Here is a 24,062-nt window from a genome sequence, read left to right on the forward strand (position 1 = left end):
TACTAGAAGTTACCCCACACTTTTGTTGCATTAATGTTTTGCAATATATGCCAATGAGATTTGATTGTATTTTTCTTTTGCAGGAATCATAGAGCTTTATTCAGTCATTTCCAGCTCCAGCGCGATCAACCAACAGGAAACTGGGAGGAGTTCATCCAGCAATCAGTTACACCCAGTGTGCTTGCATGTTTCACACACAAGTGAGCTGAATTGTTGGCCGAACAACAAATAGTATCTCTTCTCTACTACTTCAAAAGAACATAAGGTTACTGTTTCACCTTTCTTCGTATCATCCCTTCATCCAACCTTCCCCATGTAATAATAAATTACCTTAATTTACTTACTTTTTAAACCAATTCCACTTTAATTTATTTACCAAACTTCTGATCAAAATACAAGGTAAATCAGGAGCAGAATTTGATGAACATTTATTTACACAATCGCATACTATGGGCAGGTAAATCACTTCCGATCAAAATATAAGGTAAATCACGAACAAAATTTGATCAACATTTATTTACACAATCGCATATTATGGACAGGTAAATCACAACCAAACGTACTATAATATTTATATCCTGTTGCAACGTAGGGCATTGTTCTGAGAACTAAAATTAAAAATACATATGATTTATTGTGTATTACTATTATATAATTGTAAAATATTTATTTAATAATAAATAGCATAATAGAATGGAAAATCCTCATGCATTTTTGCATGTTGATGTGGGCTTTTTCCTATGTATGATTACATATTGTGGTGGACTTTTCTAGATGTATGTTGTATGCCAAGGTGACATACTTGCATGTATGAGAAAAATAGGTTAGTGGATAAGCTATTTAGATGTACTTAAACTTCCGTTTCTAAATATAAATCTTTTTAGAGATTTCAATAGGAATTACATACAGACGCATAGACATATTTTTAAGTGTACATTCACTCATTTTGCTCCGTATGTACTTCACATTGAAATTTCTAATAAGACTTATATTTAGGTACGGAGGAGAACAAGATTAGCCTTGCTCTCAGGGCTAACAACAAGGCCCTAGATTTCAGCCTCTTCTAGTACACCCGGGCTGGTTTGCTTGGTTACCATCTAAGACGAAACCTGCATTCTTTAGTAGTACATATTTGCCGAGCAGAAAACCAAGTGAATTTAATATCTGCCCCGAGATGAGCAGCCCAGATGCTTCAGTTCTTTACGTCAGGGTCAGATACTCTACTACAGAGGAAATAGATAACCGAAATATATATACACAGGTAACAAACTTTGCCGTACAATAGACGAGACAAAGATCCATCGTTCTCTTAAGATAAACCATTTGATCCCATCGCTTCCAAGTCTCCAAAATCGAAAATGAATACTTCAAGTCTCTAATCTTCACTCATTCTGCAGTTTTCTTGTCAGCGTTGCTGCAGTGAACAAAGCTTCTTTCTCAAACTGTGAAATCTGAATGTTCCTGCAAAACAGTATACAGAAATCAAATGCACAGGGAACTTAGTGAATTTGTTGGCAGATCCGTACTGATAGTCTGATATGGCTGCCCGACATGCAGCGAGAGTACCATCTGACACTCATCTCCTGAGTCCTGACAGCTTTAGAATCGTGGTGGCCGCTACGATAATAAACACAACAAAATACTCACGTGTTGATTTTTCTCAGATTCTGGAAAGCCAACACAAACTTGCAAGATATCTCGAGAAGAGACGCTCCCATCATTTTTGCTGCATCATTAGCTTCGCTAGAACCACCATCAACGGATAGGCAGACCTGAAAGGTTTTATGATTGTCAAAATTATAACCCAAGATGTAGATTGCTGTAAATGGAAGAATATCAGAACAGCAGAGAACATCAGGGTGGGAACATGGAAGACAGAGATCTACAATGCCACCTGTTCAAGTTTCTTAATAACAATAGTATTACGCTCTTCAATTAAACAAAGAGAAAAGGAATTATGCTCTAGACAGTATCAAGCTAGCGGCAAATAATGGATGAATGATGCATTTATGCTCTCAACCTGAATGACAGATAATCAGGCAATATACAGTACAATGCAAAGATGGCCATACGAGTTAAAGACACATACGCTTACTGCCTATCTACCAAGGAGTATCGCCTTAGAAACTATATTCTGGAGATGTGTATGCATCTATATTATTCCATGTCACTATTTCTCGGGTCAAAACATACATTTCTGGGGTCAAATCAAATATCTAGTCGCCTCTGTCCAAAATCTATACAAAAAAAAATCTTGTATAGAAAATAAGGAGAAGGCAATTAATGCCCTAACCTGGTATGCATGTGCTAAGAGAAGCTGAGCAACTTCTGGACACATCATCTTAACCATGGCCTTTGCGCTTGCTTCTGTTGAAAACATACTCAGAGCGCTTTCCACTGTCAAATCTTGTTGAGAATTATCTGACCTCCGAGTACGTACTGCAGACCATGAGCAACAAAAAAGGCGGCAATAGCATCCATGATTTTGCTTTGATCACAAAATGAACTTATGTGAAAGCTCTCAGGTAGAAGAGATAACGAGGACAATACACCAATTAGCATGTCAATATTAACATTTAATAATGATCTCTAGTCATTTTAACTCCATGCACACAGAAAACTGAGTTCATAAATAATACGTTAGTTTGTGACATACATCTGCACCTGTTAGTTGGCATTTTGATGTCTATCTCTCAAAAATGCTACTAGAAATAAGAGCTCCATGTGTGTGGGAAAAGTTGCCTATAAAAACCAAACAGTAGTACTTGACATCCTTTTCTAATTGACATCTAAACTGTAGTACTTGTAACTTCTATCAACATGTCCAAAAAACAATAGTTAGTACAGGTCAGTAACACTCCTAAGATTCTTGTTTAGAGGACAAATAATCCAATCATGCTAGACTTTCAAATAACATAGGAAAGAGCAAAAGATCTGTAAAATGGTACGCCTCCGATTCATAATAAGTATCGCGGTTTTGAACCAAGGTTGAACTAATATTAGTTCAAAACTGCAACACTTATGATCGATCGGAAGGAGTACCATATGCATGGTTGAGTGGAGCTAAACATGCATGCAGCCTAGGAAACAGGGTAATGGACGTCACTGGTTGATAAGAGATGGAGGCAGGGAAGAGAAGCGCTTTGTGTCATTTTAAATGAAACTTTTTTTGAGAAAACGCAAAGGACCTTTGCGTTTCATTTCATTCAAAACATGAGAAGATACAATCCTCCTAGGAGGTGAGGGTTACATGGGTCAGCACCCTATCAGTGAACATCCCAGTTAGTGGGAAGAACTACCCTGAGGCCCATTGCGCCGGCTTGTGCCCAACAATGGAATATTCCCCGGGAGTGTTATTTACCACAAAGTTTGCTCTTGTGATGTCTATTTAGCATAAAATTTACTATTGTGGTGTCATTTTTAAAGTCAAGTGTGTTTGAGATGATCTAAGTGTTGTGGATAAGCCTGCAAATGATAGCTTAAGCTGTGAGAACCAATATTGCTGTTTCAGCATTGGAATTCATTTTCGTTGTGGCCAAATTCAAGGTGATTCTGTCTGTCAGATTAAACTTGTAGAATTTTTTAAATGATGTTCCATTTATTTCAGAACTCAGTTTGAAATTATAGGTACATATTCAAGTCCTATGTAATTAATAAAACAAACCAGTCCAGATAATGCCAATGAAGACATGATGGGGGTGGAATATTTGGAGAACCTATCTAAGAGGCAAGAAAATTTGTATCAACTGGAGAGCAACAGTTGATACCAACATTTGATACCACAATTGTCACACTTCTGCTGTATATACTGAAACACCAATCACTGTCTCCAAAGGGGCATTTCTTTAGTTGCACAGAAGGCATTTGCATGCTAAGAATCAGGTGATTATAAAGTAAATTTAGCATACCTTAACTTGATATCTTGAGAAGTACAGCAGGATAATCTGCAATTTCCACTTCCACTCCGTGAAGGCCTGTTGCGGTTGATAAACAAAATCATTAATTTACTATCAAAGTGGAGTACCAGGAAAATGAGCAGCAAATAGAAACAAAATTATGCGTACAGGTTCTGATATCTAAATAGCTTTCATCTCTTTATTTTCATTTCCAAAAAAAAATCATATAGCATTCATCGGATAAGAATTCAAGGTGCAAGTTTTCATATCTAAATGGCACCAGATATCTAACTTGTGTCCAAACAGTTATTAAACACTTGAGGTACCCATCAGCGATGGTCCAAACTCCAAAGTCCGCACTTCACCAAAAAAAGAAGCTGGTAAACCAAGCCATGTGCCTAATCATTGGGAGTAAATTGCAAAAAAAACACCACTTTGAAGGCTAGGTTTGCGAAAAACACTAGGATACATTTTTTGACAAAAAACACCATGTCTTGCGTATTGTTTTTGCAAAAACCACTGATCGGCGGATCTGGCTCGGTTAAGTGTGTTTATGACAGATGGGGCCCGCCAATCAGGCTGACATGGCATCAATCTCTCACACCGTTACAACGAAAGGTTTTGCTGGGCGCGAGACCGGCTCGTCAGCGAAACACTGGAGCGGGCCGGTGTTGTGGGGCGTCGGAGGTTCACGGAGGCGGTCTCCGGTGACGCTGGAGCGGGCCGTGACGACATCGAAGTACAGGGGCGCGGGCAGCAGGGGTGCGCTCCCGGAATTCGTCGGCGCGAGCAGGGGCGATGGCATCTTCCGCGTGCGGCCATGCACCTTGGCCGCTCGCCGGAGTTCAAGGTGCGGCCGCGACGAACTGGGCGGCGGCGAGGTGGTTCCAGGCGAGAAGGTGCGGCGGCGGGCTGTTGGCGAGCTGCGGCAGGCCGCTCCTCAACCGGGCGCGGGGGCGGGACATGCGGTGTCCTCTGCCTCGCCCTTGGTGCGGTGAGCAGCGAGCAGGCGCGGCGAGCAGGCAGTGGGCGTGGCGGCCAGCGAGCAAGCAGCAAGCACGACGAGCAGGTAGCGGGCGCGGCGACCAACGAGCAAGCAGCGGGCGCGACGAGCAGGCAGCGCGCGCGGTAGCAGCGAGGCGCGGGGTCCGCGGCGAGCAGTGGGCGCGGAAGCAAGCAGGCGCGGCGCAGCAGCAGCGAGGCGCGGCGGCCGCGGCGAGCAGCAACGGATCTGGACGAATTGGTCCAGCGGCGGGAGGTTGACGAGCACCAGATTTTTTTTCCTTTTTTCTTTCAATGACAGGTGGACCCCACAGGGCCACACATGATGATAACGTTAGCCAACGTCGCCGTTAATTAGGTGGTGCCACGTCAGCCTGACTAGCAGGCCCAGTCTGTCATAAACATGCTTAATCGAGTCAAATCCGCTGATCAGTGTTTTTTGCAAAAAAAATACGCAAGACGTGGTGTTTTCTGTCGAAAAAATGTATCCTAGTGTTTATCGCAAACCTAGCCTTCAAAGTGGTGGTTTCGTGCAATTTACTCAATCATTGGCAAACAGTTTAGTTGCCAAGTAGTTTTCTAAATAGCTATCTATCACAGCTACGCATGGAGTTCCGCTGATACAGCTATGGCAGCTATTGCACCCAATAGTGTGTTGGGTTTCGTAGTAATTTCAAAAAAATTCCTACGCGCACACAGGATCATGTGATGCATAGCTACGAGAGGAGAGTGTTGTCTACGTACCCAACGCAGACCGACTGCGGAAGCAATGACACGACGTAGAGGAAGTAGTCGTACGTCTTCACGATCCAACCGATCAAGCACCGAAACTACGGCACCTCCGAGTTCGAGCACACGTTCAGCTCGATGACGATCCCCGGACTCCGATCCAGCAAAGTGTCGGGGAAGAGTTTCGTCAGCACGACGGCGTGGTGACGATCTTGATGAACTACAGCAGCAGGGCTTCGCCTAAACTCCGCTACAGTATTATCGAGGAATATGGTGGCAGGGGGCACCGCACACGGCTAAGGAATCGATCACGTGGATCAACTTGTGTCAACTTGTGTGTTTAGAGGTGCCCCTGCCTCCGTATATAAAGGAGGAGAGGAGGGGAGGCTGGCCGGCCAAAGAGGGAGGCGCAGGAGAGTCCTACTCCCTCTGGGAGTAGGATTCCTCCCCCCAATCCTAGGCCAACTAGGATTCCTCGGAGGGGAAGGGAGAGAGGGGGGCCGGCCACCTTCTCCTAGTCCTAATAGGACTAGGGGAGGGGAAAGAGGCGCAGCCACCTTGGGCTGCCCCTTTCTCCTTTCCACTAAGGCCCATGATGGCCCATATGGCTCCCGGGGGGTTCCGGTAACCTCCCGGTAACCCGGTAAAATCCCGATTTCACCCGGAACACTTCCGATGTCCAAACATAGGCTTCCAATATATCAATCTTTACGTCTCGACCATTTCGAGACTCCTCGTCATGTCCGTGATCACATCCGGGACTCCGAACAACCTTCGGTACATCAAAATGCATAAACTCATAATATAACTGTCATCGTAACCTTAAGCGTGCGGACCCTACGGGTTCGAGAACAATGTAGACATGATCGAGACATGTCTCTGGTCAATAACCAATAGCGGGACCTGGATGCCCATATTGGCTCCTACATATTCTACGAAGATCTTTATCGGTCAGACCGCATAACAACATACGTTGTTCCCTTTGTCATCGGTATGTTACTTGCCCGAGATTCGATCGTCGGTATCTAATACCTAGTTCAATCTCGTTAACGGCAAGTCTCTTTACTCGTTCCGTAATACATCATCTCACAACTAACATATTAGTTGTAATGCTTGCAAGGCTTATGTGATGTGTATTACCGAGAGGGCCCAGAGATACCTCTCCGACAATCGGAGTGACAAATCCTAATCTCGAAATACGCCAACCCAACATCGACCATTGGAGACACCTGTAGTACTCCTTTATAATCACCCATTTACGTTGTGACGTTTGGTAGTACCCAAAGTGTTCCTCCGGTAAACGGGAGTTGCATAATCTCATAGTCGTAGGAACATGTATAAGTCATGAAGAAAGCAATAGCAACATACTAAACGATCAGGTGCTAAGCTAATGGAATGGGTCATGTCAATCAGATCATTCTACTAATGATGTGACCTCGTTAATCAAATAACAACTCATTGTTCATGGTTAGGAAACATAACCATCTTTGATTAACGAGCTAGTCAAGTAGAGGCATACTAGTGACACTCTGTTTGTCTATGTATTCACACATGTATTATGTTTCCGGAAAATACAATTCTAGCATGAATAATAAACATTTATCATGATTATAAGGAAATAAATAATAACTTTATTATTGCCTCTAGGGCATATTTCCTTCATATCATCCATATAAGCTTCCACATTCCGACTGATTTGGGTGAGTAGACACTTCTGAATCATTCGCATAAAAGTGGCTCCGGCATTCTTGAGGCCGAATGGCATGGTGATATAGCAGAAGCACCCGAATGGAGTGATGAAAGCTGTTTTTACCTCATCGGGCCCGTACAGACGGATCTGGTGGTACCCGGAGTAAGCATCTAAAAAAGACAACCTCTCGCATCCCGCGGTCGAGTCAACAATTTGATCTATGCGAGGGAGAGGAAAGTGATCTTTCGGGCAGGCCCGGTTGATGTGCTTGAAATCAATGCACATTCGGAGCGACTTGTCCTTCTTAGGAACCATGACGACATTAGCGAGCCACTCGGAGTGGTATATCTCTCGGATAAATCCTGCCGCCAACAGTCGAGCCACTTCTTCACCGATGGCCTTTCTCTTCTGGACGGCGGACCGCCGAAGATGCTCTTTGACTGGTTTTGCAGACGAGTCGACTCTTAGGCGATGCTCAGCCAGTCCCCTGGGAACACCTGGCATGTCAGCGGGCTTCCATGCAAAAATGTCCCAGTTCTCACGGAGGAACTGGATGAGCGCTTCTTCCTATTTTGGGTCGAGTGTTATGGAGATGCGGGTCGTGTTGGGTTTCGTAGTAATTTCAAAAATTTTCCTACGCGCACACAGGATCATGTGATGCATAGCAACGAGAGGAGAGTGTTGTCTACGTACCCAGCGCAGACCGACTGCGGAAGCAATGACACGACGTAGAGGAAGTAGTCGTACGTCTTCACGATCCAACCGATCAAGCACCGAAACTACGGCACCTCCGAGTTCGAGCACACGTTCAGCTCGATGACGATCCCCGGACTCCGATCCAGCAAAGTGTCGGGGAAGAGTTTCGTCAGCACGACGGCGTGGTGACGATCTTGATGAACTACAGCAGCAGGGCTTCGCCTAAACTCCGCTACAGTATTATCGAGGAATATGGTGGCAGGGGGCACCGCACACGGCTAAGGAATCGATCACGTGGATCAACTTGTGTCAACTTGTGTGTTTAGAGGTGCCCCTGCCTCCGTATATAAAGGAGGAAAGGAGGGGAGGCTGGCCGGCCAAAGAGGGAGGCGCAGGAGAGTCCTACTCCCTCTGGGAGTAGGATTCCTCCCCCCAATCCTAGTCCAACTAGGATTCTTCGGAGGGGAAGGGAGAGAGGGGGGCCGGCCACCTTCTCCTAGTCCTAATAGGACTAGGGGAGGGGAAAGAGGCGCAGCCACCTTGGGCTGCCCCTTTCTCCTTTCCACTAAGGCCCATGATGGCCCATATGGCTCCCGGGGGGTTCCGGTAACCTCCCGGTAACCCGGTAAAATCCCGATTTCACCCGGAACACTTCCGATGTCCAAACATAGGCTTCCAATATATCAATCTTTACGTCACGACCATTTCGAGACTCCTCGTCATGTCCGTGATCACATCCGGGACTCCGAACAACCTTCGGTACATCAAAATGCATAAACTCATAATATAACTGTCATCGTAACCTTAAGCGTGCGGACCCTACGGGTTCGAGAACAATGTAGACATGACCGAGACATGTCTCTGGTCAATAACCAATAGCGGGACCTGGATGCCCATATTGGCTCCTACATATTCTACGAAGATCTTTATCGGTCAGACCGCATAACAACATACGTTGTTCCCTTTGTCATCGGTATGTTACTTGCCCGAGATTCGATCGTCGGTATCCAATACCTAGTTCAATCTCGTTAACGGCAAGTCTCTTTACTCGTTCCGTAATACATCATCTCACAACTAACATATTAGTTGTAATGCTTGCAAGGCTTATGTGATGTGTATTACCGAGAGGGCCCAGAGATACCTCTCCGACAATCGGAGTGACAAATCCTAATCTCGAAATACGCCAACCCAACATCGACCATTGGAGACACCTGTAGTACTCCTTTATAATCACCCATTTACGTTGTGACGTTTGGTAGTACCCAAAGTGTTCCTCCGGTAAACGGGAGTTGCATAATCTCATAGTCGTAGGAACATGTATAAATCATGAAGAAAGCAATAGCAACATACTAAATGATCAGGTGCTAAGCTAATGGAATGGGTCATGTCAATCAGATCATTCTACTAATGATGTGACCTCGTTAATCAAATAACAACTCATTGTTCATGGTTAGGAAACATAACCATCTTTCATTAACGAGCTAGTCAAGTAGAGGCATACTAGTGACACTCTGTTTGTCTATGTATTCACACATGTATTATGTTTCCGGAAAATACAATTCTAGCATGAATAATAAACATTTATCATGATTATAAGGAAATAAATAATAACTTTATTATTGCCTCTAGGGCATATTTCCTTCAGTCTCCCACTTGCACTAGAGTCAATAATCTAGATTACACTGTAATGAATCTAACACCCATGGAGCTTTGGTGCTGATCATGTTTTGCTCGTGGAAGAGGCTTAGTCAACGGGTCTGCAATATTCAGATCCGTATGTATCTTGCAAATCTCTATGTCTCCCACCTGGACTAGATCCCGGATGGAGTTGAAGCGTCTCTTGATGTGTTTGGTCCTTTTGTGAAATCTGGATTCCTTTGCCAAGGCAATTGCACCAGTATTGTCACAAAAGATTTTCATTGGACCCGATGCACTAGGTATGACACCTAGATCGGATATGAACTCCTTCATCCAGACTCCTTCATTTGCTGCTTGTATTCCGCTTCACATGTAGATCCCGCTACGACGCTTTGTTTAGAACTGCACCAACTGACAGCTCCACCGTTTAATGTAAACACGTATCCGGTTTGCGATTTAGAATCGTCCGGATCAGTGTCAAAGCTTGCATCAACGTAACCTTTTACGATGAGCTCTTTGTCACTTCCATATACGAGAAACATATCCTTAGTCCTTTTCAGGTATTTCAGGATGTTCTTGACCGCTGTCCAGTGATCCATTCCTGGATTACTTTGGCACCTCCCTGCTAAACTTATAGCAAGGCACACATCAGGTCTGGTACACAGCATTGCATACATGATAGAGCCTATGGCTGATGCATAGGGAACATCTTTCATATTCTCTCTATCTTCTGCAGTGGTCGGGCATTGAGTCTTACTCAATTTCACACCTTGTAACACAGGCAAGAACCCTTTCTTTGCTTGATCCATTTTGAATTTCTTCAAAATTTTGTCAAGGTATGTGCTTTGTGAAAGTCCAATTAAGCGTCTTGATCTGTCTCTATAGATCTTAATGCCTAATATGTAAGCAGCTTCACCGAGGTCTTTCATTGAAAAACTTTTATTCAAGTATCCCTTTATGCTATCCAGAAATTCTATATCATTTCCAATCAGTAATATGTCATCCACATATAATATCAGAAATGCTACAGAGCTCCCACTCACTTTCTTATAAATACAGGCTTCTCCAAAAGTCTGTATAAAACCAAATGCTTTGATCACACTATCAAAACGTTTATTCCAACTCCGAGAGGCTTGCACCAGTCCATAAATGGATCGCTGGAGCTTGCACACTTTGTTAGCTCCCTTTGGATCGACAAAACCTTCTGGTTGCATCATATACAACTCTTCTTCCAGGAATCCATTCAGGAATGCAGTTTTTACATCCATTTGCCAAATTTCATAATCATAAAATGCGGCAATTGCTAACATGATTCGGACGGACTTAAGCATCGCTACGGGTGAGAAGGTCTCATCGTAGTCAATTCCTTGAACTTGCCGAAAACCTTTTGCGACAAGTCGAGCTTTGTAGACAGTAACATTACCATCAGCGTCAGTCTTCTTCTTAAAGATCCATTTATTCTCAATCGCTTGCCGATCATCGGGCAAGTCAACCAAAGTCCATACTTTGTTCTCATACATGGATCCCATCTCAGATTTCATGGCTTCTAGCCACTTTGCGGAATCTGGGCTCACCATCGCTTCTTCATAGTTCGTAGGTTCATCATGATCTAGTAGCGTGACCTCCAGAACAGGATTACCGTACCACTCTGGTGCGGATCTTACTCTGGTTGATCTACGAAGTTCAGTAGTATCTTGATCTGAAGTTTCATGATCATTATCATTGGCTTCCTCACTAACTGGTGTAGGTGTCACTGAAACAGTTTTCTGTGATGAACTACTTTCCAGTAAGGGAGCAGGTACAGTTACCTCGTCAAGTTCTACTTTCCTCCCACTCACTTCTTTCGAGAGAAACTCCTTCTCTAGAAATGATCCATTCTTAGCAACAAATGTTTTGCCTTCGGATCTGTGATAGAAGGTGTACCCAACAGTTTCCTTTGGGTATCCTATGAATACACATTTCTCCGATTTGGGTTCGAGCTTATCAGGTTGAAGCTTTTTCACATAAGCATCGCAGCCCCAAACTTTAAGAAACGACAACTTTGGTTTCTTGCCAAACCATAGTTCATAAGGCGTCGTCTCAACGGATTTTGATGGTGCCCTATTTTAACGTGAATGCGGCCGTCTCTAAAGCATATCCCCAAAATGATAGCGGTAAATCTGTAAGAGACATCATAGATCGCACCATATCTAGTAAAGTACGATTACGACGTTCGGACACACCATTACGCTGTGGTGTTCCGGGGGGCGTGAGTTGCGAAACTATTCCACAGTTTTTCAAATGTACACCAAACTCGTAACTCAAATATTCTCCTCCACGATCAGATCGTAGAAACTTTATTTTCTTGTTACGATGATTTTCAACTTCACTCTGAAATTCTTTGAACTTTTCAAATGTTTCAGACTTATGCTTCATTAAGTAGATATATCCATATCTGCTCAAATCATCTGTGAAGGTGAGAAAATAACGATATCCGCCACGAGCCTCAATATTCATCGGACCACATACATCGGTATGTATGATTTCCAACAAATCTGTTGCTCTCTCCAAAGTACCGGAGAATGGTGTTTTAGTCATCTTGCCCATGAGGCACGGTTCGCAAGTACCAAGTGATTCATAATCAAGTGGTTCCAAAAGTCCATTAGTATGGAGTTTCTTCATGCGTTTTACACCGATATGACCTAAACGACAGTGCCACAAATAAGTTGCACTTTCATTATCAACTCTGTATCTTTTGGTTTCAACATTATGAATATGTGTATTACTACTATCGAGATTTAGTAAGAATAGACCACTCTTCAAGGGTGCATGACCATAAAAGATATTACTCATATAAATAGAACAACCATTATTCTCTGATTTAAATGAATAACCGTCTCGCATTAAACAAGATCCAGATATAATGTTCATGCTCAACGCTGGCACCAAATAACAATTATTTAGGTCTAATATTAATCCCGAAGGTAGATGTAGAGGTAGCGTGCCGACCGCGATCACATCGACTTTGGAACCGTTTCCCACGCGCATCGTCACCTCGTCCTTTGCCAGTGCCCGCTTATTCTGTAGTCCCTGTTTCGAGTTGCAAATATTAGCAACAGAACCAGTATCAAATACCCAGGTGCTACTGCGAACATTGGTAAGGTACACATCAATAACATGTATATCACATATACCTTTGTTCACCTTGCCATCCTTCTTATCCGCCAAATACTTGGGGCAGTTCCGCTTCCAGTGACCAGTCTGCTTGCAGTAGAAGCACTCAGTTTCAGGCTTAGGTCTAGACTTGGGTTTCTTCTCTTGAGCAGCAACTTGCTTGCCGTTCTTTTTGAAGTTCCCCTTTTTCTTCCCTTTGCCCTTTTTCTTGAAACTAGTGGTCTTGTTAACCATCAACACTTGATGCTCCTTCTTGATTTCTACCTCCGCAGCTTTTAGCATTGCGAAGAGCTCAGGAATAGTCTTGTTCATCCCTTGCATATTATAGTTCATCACGAAGCTCTTGTAGCTTGGTGGCAGTGATTGGAGAATTTTGTCAATGACGCAATCATCTGGAAGATTAACTCCCAATTGAATCAAGTGATTATTATACCCAGACATTTTGAGTATATGCTCACTGACAGAACTGTTCTCTTCCATCTTGCAGCTATAGAACTTATTGGAGACTTCATATCTCTCAATCCGGGCATTTGCTTGAAATATTAACTTCAACTCCTGGAACATCTCATATGCTCCATGACGTTCAAAACGTCGTTGAAGTCCCGATTCTAAGCCGTAAAGCATGGCACACTGAACTATCGAGTAGTCATCAGCTTTGCTCTGCCAGACGTTCATAACATCTGGCGTTGCTCCAGCAGCAGGCCTGGCACCCAGCGGTGCTTCCAGGACGTAATTCTTCTGTGCAGCAATGAGGATAATCCTCAAGTTACGGACCCAGTCCGTGTAATTGCTACCATCATCTTTCAACTTTGCTTTCTCAAGGAACGCATTAAAATTTAACGGAACAACAGCACGAGCCATCTATCTACAATCAACATAAACAAGCAAGATACTATCAGGGACTAAGTTCATGATAAATTTTAAGTTCAATTAATCATATTATTAAAGAACTCCCACTTAGATAGACATCACGTGATCCAAATCAACTAAACCATGTCCGATCATCACGTGAGATGGAGTAGTTTCATCGGTGAACATCATTATGTTGATCATATCTACTATATGATTCACGCTCGACCTTTCGATCTCCGTGTTCCGAGGCCATATCTGCATATGCTAGGCTCGTCAAGTTTAACCTGAGTATTCTGCGTGCGCAACTGTTTTGCACCCGTTGTATTTGAACGTAGAGCCTATCACACCCGATCATCACGTGGTGTCTCAGCACGAAGAACTTTTGCAACGGTGCATACTCAGGGAGAACACTTCTTGATAATTTAGTGAGAGATCATCTTATAATGCTACCGTCAATCAAAGCAAGATAAGATGCATAAAAAGATAAACATCACATGCAATCAATATAAGTGATATGATATGGCCATCATTATCTTGTGCTTGTGATCTCCATCTCCGAAGCACCGTCATGATCACCATCGTCACCGGCACGACACCTTGATCTCCATCGTAGCATCGTTGTCGTCTCGCCAATCTTATGCTTCCACGACTATCACTACCGTTTAGTAATAAAGTAAAGCATTACATCGCGATTGCATTGCATACAATAAAGCGACAACCATATGGCTCCTGCCAGTTGCCGATAACTTGGTTACAAAACATGATCATCTCATACAATAAAATTCAGCATCATGCCTTGACCATATCACATCACAACATGCCCTGCAAAAACAAGTTAGACGTCCTCTACTTTGTTGTTGCATGTTTTACGTGGCTGCTACGGGCTTAAGTAAGAACCAATCTCACCTACGCATCAAAACCACAACGATAGTTTGTCAAATAGACTCCGTTTTAACCTTCGCAAGGACCGGGCGTAGCCATACTTGGTTCAACTAAAGTTGGAGAGGCAATCGCCCGCAAGCCATCTCTGTGCAAAGCACGTCGAGGGAACCGGTCTCGCGTAAGCGTACGCGTAAGGTTGGTCCGGGTCGTCTCGTCCAACAATACCGCTGAACCAAAATATGACATGCTGGTAGGCAGTATGACTTGTATCGTCCACAACTCACTTGTGTTCTACTCGTGCATATAACATCAACATCATTAACCTAGGCTCTGGTACCACTGTTGGGTTTCGTAGTAATTTCAAAAATTTTCCTACGCGCACACAGGATCATGTGATGCATAGCTACGAGAGGAGAGTGTTGTCTACGTACCCAACGCAGACCGACTGCGGAAGCAATGACACGACGTAGAGGAAGTAGTCGTACGTCTTCACGATCCAACCGATCAAGCACCGAAACTACGACACCTCCGAGTTCGAGCACACGTTCAGCTCGATGACGATCCCCGGACTCCGATCCAGCAAAGTGTCGGGGAAGAGTTTCGTCAGCACGACGGCGTGGTGACGATCTTGATGAACTACAGCAGCAGGGCTTCGCCTAAACTCCGCTACAGTATTATCGAGGAATATGGTGGCAGGGGGCACCGCACACGGCTAAGGAATCGATCACGTGGATCAACTTGTGTCAACTTGTGTGTTTAGAGGTGCCCCTGCCTCCGTATATAAAGGAGGAGAGGAGGGGAGGCTGGCCGGCCAAAGAGGGAGGCGCAGGAGAGTCCTACTCCCTCTGGGAGTAGGATTCCTCCCCCCAATCCTAGTCCAACTAGGATTCCTCGGAGGGGAAGGGAGAGAGGGGGGCCGGCCACCTTCTCCTAGTCCTAAAAGGACTAGGGGAGGGGAAAGAGGCGCAGCCACCTTGGGCTGCCCCTTTCTCCTTTCCACTAAGGCCCATGATGGCCCATATGGCTCCCGGGGGGTTCCGGTAACCTCCCGGTAACCCGGTAAAATCCCGATTTCATCCGGAACACTTCCGATGTCCAAACATAGGCTTCCAATATATCAATCTTTACGTCTCGACCATTTCGAGACTCCTCGTCATGTCCTTGATCACATCCGGGACTCCGAACAACCTTCGGTACATCAAAATGCATAAACTCATAATATAACTGTCATCGTAACCTTAAGCGTGCGGACCCTACGGGTTCGAGAACAATGTAGACATGACCGAGACATGTCTCTGGTCAATAACCAATAGCGGGACCTGGATGCCCATATTGGCTCCTACATATTCTACGAAGATCTTTATCGGTCAGACCGCATAACAACATACGTTGTTCCCTTTGTCATCGGTATGTTACTTGCCCGAGATTCGATCGTCGGTATCCAATACCTAGTTCAATCTCGTTAACGGCAAGTCTCTTTACTCGTTCCGTAATACATCATCTCACAACTAACATATTAGTTGTAATGCTTGCAAGGCTTATGTGATGTGTATTACCGAGAGGGCCCAGAGATACCTCTCCGACAATCGGAGTGACAAATCCTAATCTCGAAATACGCCAACCCAACATCGACAATTGGAGACACCTGTAGTACTCCTTTATAATCACCCATTTACGTTGTGACGTTTGGTAGTACCCAAAGTGTTCCTCCGGTAAACGGGAGTTGCATAATCTCATAGTCGTAGGAACATGTATAAGTCATGAAGAAAGCAATAGCAACATACTAAATGATCAGGTGCTAAGCTAATGGAATGGGTCATGTCAATCAGATCATTCTACTAATGATGTGACCTCGTTAATCAAATAACAACTCATTGTTCATGGTTAGGAAACATAACCATCTTTGATTAACGAGCTAGTCAAGTAGAGGCATACTAGTGACACTCTGTTTGTCTATGTATTCACACATGTATTATGTTTCCGGAAAATACAATTCTAGCATGAATAATAAACATTTATCATGATTATAAGGAAATAAATAATAACTTTATTATTGCCTCTAGGGCATATTTCCTTCATAGTGGTGCTGTTTCTATTAGTGTATAGCCTGCTAAAGCACAGCTATTCCATATAAATGACCCAAAATAAAAGAGACAAGTTTCAGTTTCAACCGTACAGCTGACCCGGAACACCCTTTTACCTGTAAAACCACATGAAGACCCAAAACACTAACATAGTAGCTGCTTAACCATCATAGGTCTTGGTTTGATTGCTTTACAAGACGTAAAAGTTAGGAATTTGGAAAGTACAATCATGGGTATTACTAAGACATTCTTGTGCAAGTTTGAGTACTACTCATGAAGCAAAGCAATCAAAGTAGTCAGTAATATGCATATCAGATCTCTACTGAGACCTTAACTCTAGTCAGTCACCTTTAGCTGATTTGTATAGATTCAGTGGAATTTAAAACGGGGGCTCTCAAAAATAAAACGACCAATGTTAGGGTAACTTGTAAACCCATGAAGCAAACCCTCACTGCCTCAACCCCATCCCAAACCATTCGTCGTTCTCCCACCTCACCAAACCCTCGTCACTGCCGGCTCTCTTCTATCCGTTCGGTTCCATGGCTAGGCATTGGTAGTCTTGACGGTGCTGGACAGGCTGGTGACGGTCCTTGAAGGCGTCGTGGTTGGAGTGGCTGCATTGACCATTCTCCACACCAGGTTCATTTGCCCCTGGTCAACCTGATGCTCATGCAACTGGAGGTCGGTCGTCGCTAGGGACTAGTTGCTGCTGCCTCTGAAATTGAGAATTAAGGTGATCACAGCTTGCAGCCCCCGCGTCGCTCCCGCAGGGCCGACTTGGGCGGCGCTAAACCTAGTCCGCCGCCGGCCGCCTCTCCCTCTCTCCTCTCCCTCGCTGCCATGGGAGGGGGTCGCTGGAATGCCGCATGCCGTCGGGGAAGATGGCGGTGAGGATCCTGTCCGCCCTGCCGCGCACGGGGGACTTGGAACCGAGGCGGCCTCATGAGGTAGCCCTTGGTCGGCGGCTGTTGCAGGTGCTGGCCACCCCCCTTGGCCGCACGGGTGGCGAGATGGTGGCGGGTGGTGCCTGCGGGCGTGGTGGCCTCGGGGGCACCCGTCCCGGATCTGACGCCGTCCCAATCCAAGCCTCTTGATCTGGTCTCCGGCTGCCCTTGGTCGCCGGTGCCGCGTCTGAAGAAAGGGATGGGGAAGTGTGGAGCCCAGAGAAATCCAAGGCCGGATCTTCCGGCCACGACGACGGCGACGCCGGCGGGCGCCGTCCCCTACATATAAGCGTCGTCAAGGTTCTCCATTCCGCCTCTGCCTCCCTCATTTGCTCGTGTACCGGGGTGAAAACCCAAATCCCTCCGGATTGGGCGGCAGTGACGCTCATGGCGTCGTCATCTTCATGGAGGTGTCGCCTTCGGTGAGCATGGGAAGGTGGTGGGTGTTCCGGGGGAAACCCTAGATCTGGGTCTACCGGATCGGACGATGATGACGCCTGCGGTATCGTTCTCCCTCCTAGGGGCGTCGTTTTGGAGCAACCGCTGGCTAGAGGGGACAAGAGGACAAGCGGTGTTACATCTACCGCATGGCCGGCAACGGATCTCGGTGGCATGGCGCCGCGGAGTTTCGGCAACGAGCACGTGTGGATGGATACGTGAAGGGTGGTGGCGCTGTGTGGCGCCGTGGTGGCGTCGACGGCAGCCTGGCAATGGTGATGCGTCAGTGCTTGCTCTGGAGAGGGATTGGTGGAAGACGGCTGCGGTGATCTTTGAGAGTGCATCGGACCGGTGTGACCCAGTCCCGGTGTGTGGCTGGGCTGGGGCATCCGACTTTAGATGTTAGGGTTTGGTGCAATGTCTGTTTGGTATTCGGCCCGGATATTCAGCACACCTTCATCGAAGGGGTAGGAATAGCAACAGGTGTTGCCTAGATGGTGGCTTCAGGGTTACTGATGTATTACTTTGTATGGTCTTTGTGAATAATTAATAAAATGGCTGCATGCATCGTCCAGATGTAGAGGCCGGGTGTATATCCTCCTTTTCCAAAAAAAAAAGTTGCTGCTGCCTCCGTGATGCTTGTACATTTGGCTGTTGCTGCAAACTCCCATGGTGGATGACTGCTTCCCATGCCTTACAGATTATACTTGTAATTGACTAGGGTGTGGCCTGGTGAGGACGATTGTGTTTGAGGTCATGGATGGCCGTCGGCACAAGTATTTTAGTGGTAGCAATCCTTAGGTCGTTTCAGGCTGCCTAGGTGGCTGTGTGTTTCCCTTTTTCTGGGTTGTGTCATTTCTTTGGGTCATGCCTTTCAAATGACATTGTAGAACTCATTTTATCTTATTACTGATGCATGCAGCTCTCCTGCATGATCTTGGAAAAAAGAACAGGAATCCCCCTATACAACAGGGACATCACACAGGGGATAGGAAAATTAATTATAGATGTGTAACAACTAAAGCTAATTTAACTGGCATTATGCTTGACTGTGCAGTCTTATTCTTCTATCTCAGCAACTAGTACGCGGAAGCTTAAGGGTTGTGCACATTTCCTTTTCCTGGGGAAAATCCAGCACATGTGCGGATTACTGATTGATGAATTAACAGAACATTAGAGTACTAGATTTCAAGTAAAGTCAGCTATTCTAATTCAGTATGTGGTCTTTATTTCCTATCTTTAGCTGGCATCAAGCGAACTCGTAATAAAGTGAAAATTGGTAAGCATTCAGTCAAGCTTTACTAGGAACTTTGAGTGGGTTTACAACAAGCTTTAAATGAACCACCAATTCAGTTTCTCGTGCAAGTTCAACATTATAATAACATTAAGATATCCATGAAAAATGAGTAAGAGGCCAGAAGGATGCAGTGGTTTGCATTTACCAAAAGAAATGGGGATAAGTAGATTGTGTTGTAAGTTAGCTCCTCTAGAATAACTTCCAGGATAGGATTCCTACAGAGAAGGAAATGGAATGTCAGGCACAATGGCTACATTCTTAAGCAAATGAAACTAAGAACCAAACCTGAGGCCATCAGCCCTTGAAGTCAGGCCCAATTTGTCTGCTTCTTTCCTAATCAAGTCAAGGTTTATAACCTACAAAAAAACTGAAATAGTTAGCATCTGCACTTCACACCAATCTGTGTATGATCAAAAACACTATGGTATAGCTCACCATAATGAAAAGTTTTTTCACGGATATAAGCGCTTCTCTTTCAAACTCAACCAATGGAAAGGTTAAGGAAGAATCTAAATCAGATGCTGATTTAGAAGATATGTCATCTTCAACTTCCCGCTGATGTTGGTTCAGAAGGGATATGCAGTTCTTGACAAACATTTTGAATACCAGTTTTCGCGATCCCTGTTAATGAATATTAGGGATTCCAAAAATGTCATAAAATAACGCAGACGTTGCAATACTTTCACATAACTATGACTATGTCAATGGTAAAAAAAATCTTCAATAAAATATGACGAGGCAAAGAAACAACAAACAAAGTTTTAGCCCAGAAAGCTAAGCTACTTTTTATAAATTACAGATGTAGGTAGGTCTTACCAGAAGCACGTTTAAAACAGATTCCCTGATAATCACCCAGTCTAATGACTCTGCAACAAAATCACAAGAATGTTTAAGAATATATTGTCTTATACACAGGAATGTAAAACAGTTAAGTTGACAGGCACTTTTACCTTTATATGCAATATGATGAGGTACAAAATCAGCCTCAAGTGTGCGAACGAGATATTGGAACAGCACCATGTTCTCTATATGCTAAATTACAGAACAGAACAAGCTTCAAATCTCAACAACAGACAAAGAAACGTATATTATAGATGCAAAGTTTCCATAGTACTGCCAAGGAATGCGATACCATAACAGAAAAACTCATAGTGTAACCCTTCCTAATTTGAGGTACACCCTCAGGTTATCTTTATTAGGTATCATTTACTTTGGCGGTTCTCAAAATGAAAGAATAATAAGAAATGAGAGGGATTTTTTGGAATAGCAAGAGTTTTAGGGACCTGGCTAAACATAGTCACGTTTCAGACTTAGTTAAAGAACACAAACTTTTTTGTTGCCATTTGGAGACAACAAGCAGGATTTTTCTCCAGAAGCACAAGAGAAAGGATCGTTTAGCACGATGGGAATTCTTTCTGTACCCCTAAAAGACCAGGGTGGCCTCAGGATTCATAAATTACTAGTAAAAAATTATGTACTTATGAGTAAATGGTTGTTTAAGCTGCTAAGCAAGGATGAAATTTAGCGGTCGCTCCTATGAAGTAAGTATTTGGGGCAAAAATCACTCATGGCGATTAAAGCCAAACCAACGGACTCTCACTTTTGGAAGGGCCTCATGAAAGTAAGGATAGATTTGTTCAGTTTGGATCATTTAGTGTGGGGAATGGCAAATCTATTAGATTCTAGGAGGATAAGTGGATCAGGGGTAGGCCTCTTTCGGTGGTTTAACCTAGACTCATCCATCCAGTCAACTTGGACTGATCTGTTAAATGACATGGTGCTGATGTGCGTACATGCGGCATCTGCGTCAACTAAAACCACCTGTGATTGAAAAATGGACAGGATAGTTCAAGTCACAACTCGTACAGTTGAGTTTGTGACTTAAAAGTGGGCATTTGTGGAAGTTTAAGTTTGAGAAGTGGACTTTTCCAATATTCTCTGGAGTTAGAGACCATCAGGGATTTACCTTAAGCCCATTATTAGCACCTGTGTCATTCGATGCTTCAACCATAGCCTCGGTCAACAAAGAAAATCTCTGAAGAAGGGTAAAACTGAATCAGATACTTCGGACACAGAAAAATGAGGAAGCCAAATACTATGATAATAAGTATTGCAAAATAGTCTTTTAACATCCAAAAGATAGTTCCTAATTCCTACTTAAAATATTTACCAACATATAATACAACAGTAAAAAGTAGTGTTCAAGGAACTCAAGTAATCAAGTGGCTAGGGGACAAGAACAAAAGTAGAAGAAAACCTGTAAAGGCATAATGTAGGCTAAAATACCCAGGCCCCAAGAACATACAGTGAGGATGTGCTTCTTGGTCCAATAAGAGCAGGGAAACTCAAGACAAATATGTTCATAAGCAGGAAAACAGAATTTGCAAATATGAATACAGCATAAGAAAATAATGTAGCACACTAATACCAGCTTACCAAAGAATCAAAGAGGTGATCTGAGCGACTGGTGTTTCTCCCAATCTCACCAGAAGCTACATTGTTGCCAAGGAGAAATGGTGACCATGACTGGAAAATGGGAAATTACTTATGCATGTTAGATTTTTAAATCCAATAGAAGTATAAAACATACAACAGTACATAGTTTGTTGAAAAAACATCTAATACATTATGTCATCCTTTACCTCTTTAACTATAACTAGAGTTGGATGGGAACCAGAATTTGTCAAATATACTCTTGGATATTGCTGCAAGTTAACATCAAAAGCACACAAAATGAGATAACAGGATAGCGAAATTGTCGGAAAACTGCAACAAAGAAGAAGAAAAAACAATCAGGATGGTAATCAAGTGAAATGGCATGCGTTGATAAGAAAATTCAATTTCTACTAAAACTGCGCAGAGCTAATTTTTAGGTTATTCTGCTCAATAAAGTTGACAACAGCATTACCTTCTTCACTGCTCTGTTTATATTTTCTTTCTATGCATATCCAACAGTGAAGGTCACAAGGTACTTTGGTGAATGGCAAGTCCTGCATATTTGATATCAAATGTCAGCACACCAAGCACCCAGGACTTCTGGTTTGAATTAATTGAAGACATAACATGTGAGCAATGGCTGTGAGGTACCAAGTTTCTAACTTAATAACAATGGAGATGAACATGAAGAGCCACAAAGTATAACACTAATTTCAATCTCAACAATGCATAACGTTTTGATCTTAAAGAAAGAACTAGCTTAAAGATAAGGCACAAATGCTTGCAGATCTGAATATTTGACAAAGAGATAGGAATTCAAGACATTTCTCAAGATGTTCAGTTATAAAATAGTTCCAGCTACAATAACGATCTGATTACAAATCCATGTGTAACGCCACCGTTTTATGCTACATTTGTTATTCAGGTCCAGTAGCCAGTGGTTCTTTGCGTAATTGTTCAAAAGGACATTTTGAGGTGCTTGTCCAGATGTGATTATTTCTCTTCAGTAACAGGTCAATCATATATTTCTTTCATCTAACTTTGTGCTTTGTTATCTACAAACTAATAGGTCGTTCTGTCTACATACTATCCGGCCAAGTGGAGGCGTAGGTAGCGTTAAAGGGTGGCCGCCTGTGGTTGTGTGGGAGTATGCGTGTGTAAACGAATCTCTATACTCAACCTTCCTCTGCAATCTCAGCCCCCTTCTCCAAGCTCATCCCCCTTCTCCTCTGTTCCCCTCGTCCCTTCTCTGGACCCCGATCCCCTCGAGCAGATCAGGGTTGTTACATTGGTTTTCAGAGCCAAATTTTCTTCCCCTCACCGCCGCTGCACCGCCGGAGCTTGGGAGGTGGATCGGTAACATCCACCGCGTACGGTGCGAGTCCGCTCGCCGGATCTCGCCCAAAATCCGTCACAGGGTTCGATCCCCTTTCAGGCCGAAGCAACGGCACCGTCGAAGCCCTCCGTTGCGACACGGCAAGTCCTGGAGGCCATGGAGGAAGGGAACGCCAACATCGCAAAGATGCTCGACTCCCTCCTCACCAAGCTCGACGAGCAGACCGCCCTCCGCGACAAGCAACTGGAGGCGCAACTCTCCTTCAACAACCAGATCGCGCAGGAGCTGCGGGGTCTTGCGCGGCAGCTCGATCTGACGCAGGCCGACGTTGATGCGACCCGCAAGACCGTCGACTGCTCGGCCTCACATGCGGGATCCGTCACCACGTTGGTACCACCACCGCCGCCGCCGCCGCCGCCGCCGCCGCCTCCGTCTCCGCGTCACCAGCCCCACCACGCGGAACCCCATCGCCCCGCTTCTGCTCACGCTCGCTTGGGGGACAATCGACCACCACTCATCCCGGTTCCCCCTCTTGGTGCGCCCATGGCTGGGGTCACCGCGCCGCCGCCCAGCCCCAACTACACAGAGAACTCCTACCACAAACCACCGAAACACGATTTTCCCCGTTTCGATGGATCCGCACCCTACCTCTGGTTGGATCGGTGTTTAGCATACTTTGAGCTCTACAAGGTGGGTCAACATGTTTGGGTGCCCACCGCTGCTCTGTACATTGAGGGCCAGGCAGCACACTGGCTCCAGGCGTTTCGCCAGAGCCACCGCAACTTGTCATGGGACATGTTCGCCGCCGCCGTGCTTGAAGAATTCGGTGCAGACGAGTTCGAGCTCACCATGCACTGTCTCCTTCAACTACGGCAGACGGGCAGCGTCGCCGAGTATCGCACATTGTTTGATGAGCTCATGTATCATCTTCTGGCGCTGGATCCCTCCATCAACAACAAATTCTTCATCACTCAGTTCTGTTTGGGCTT

General features: G+C 44.5%; 1 protein-coding gene across 1 annotated transcript; it reads right to left on the minus strand.

Annotated features, from left to right (window-relative positions):
* Window positions 1-1,352: 1,352 nt before the first annotated feature.
* Window positions 1,353-22,297, minus strand: LOC119338979 (negative regulator of systemic acquired resistance SNI1-like). The gene is made up of 13 exons (XM_037611174.1): window positions 22,155-22,297; window positions 21,944-22,067; window positions 21,738-21,827; window positions 21,268-21,336; window positions 20,252-20,333; window positions 20,118-20,167; window positions 19,737-19,922; window positions 19,587-19,657; window positions 19,447-19,516; window positions 3,909-3,974; window positions 2,294-2,446; window positions 1,648-1,772; window positions 1,353-1,461 (listed from the first exon to the last, which is right to left on the minus strand). Exons 1-13 carry the CDS (start codon window positions 22,295-22,297, stop codon window positions 1,383-1,385), a joined length of 1,308 nt encoding a protein of 435 aa, XP_037467071.1. The 3' UTR covers window positions 1,353-1,382.
* Between the last annotated feature and the right edge of the window lie 1,765 nt (window positions 22,298-24,062).

This window comes from Triticum dicoccoides, chromosome 7B (genome assembly GCF_002162155.2).
Source record: "Triticum dicoccoides isolate Atlit2015 ecotype Zavitan chromosome 7B, WEW_v2.0, whole genome shotgun sequence".
In the NCBI taxonomy this organism is placed as follows: domain Eukaryota; kingdom Viridiplantae; phylum Streptophyta; class Magnoliopsida; order Poales; family Poaceae; genus Triticum; species Triticum dicoccoides.

Excerpts from the sequence above, each read along its gene's own strand:
- LOC119338979 (XM_037611174.1), bottom strand. The coding sequence starts at position 22,297 with ATGCAGGACTTGCCATTCACCAAAGTACCTTGTGACCTTCACTGTTGG. Across the intron at positions 21,828-21,943 it reads CTCTAGTTATAGTTAAAGAG|TCATGGTCACCATTTCTCCT; the intron begins GTAAAGGATGAC and ends CCCATTTTCCAG. Across the intron at positions 20,168-20,251 it reads TCATCATATTGCATATAAAG|AGTCATTAGACTGGGTGATT; the intron begins GTAAAAGTGCCT and ends ATTTTGTTGCAG.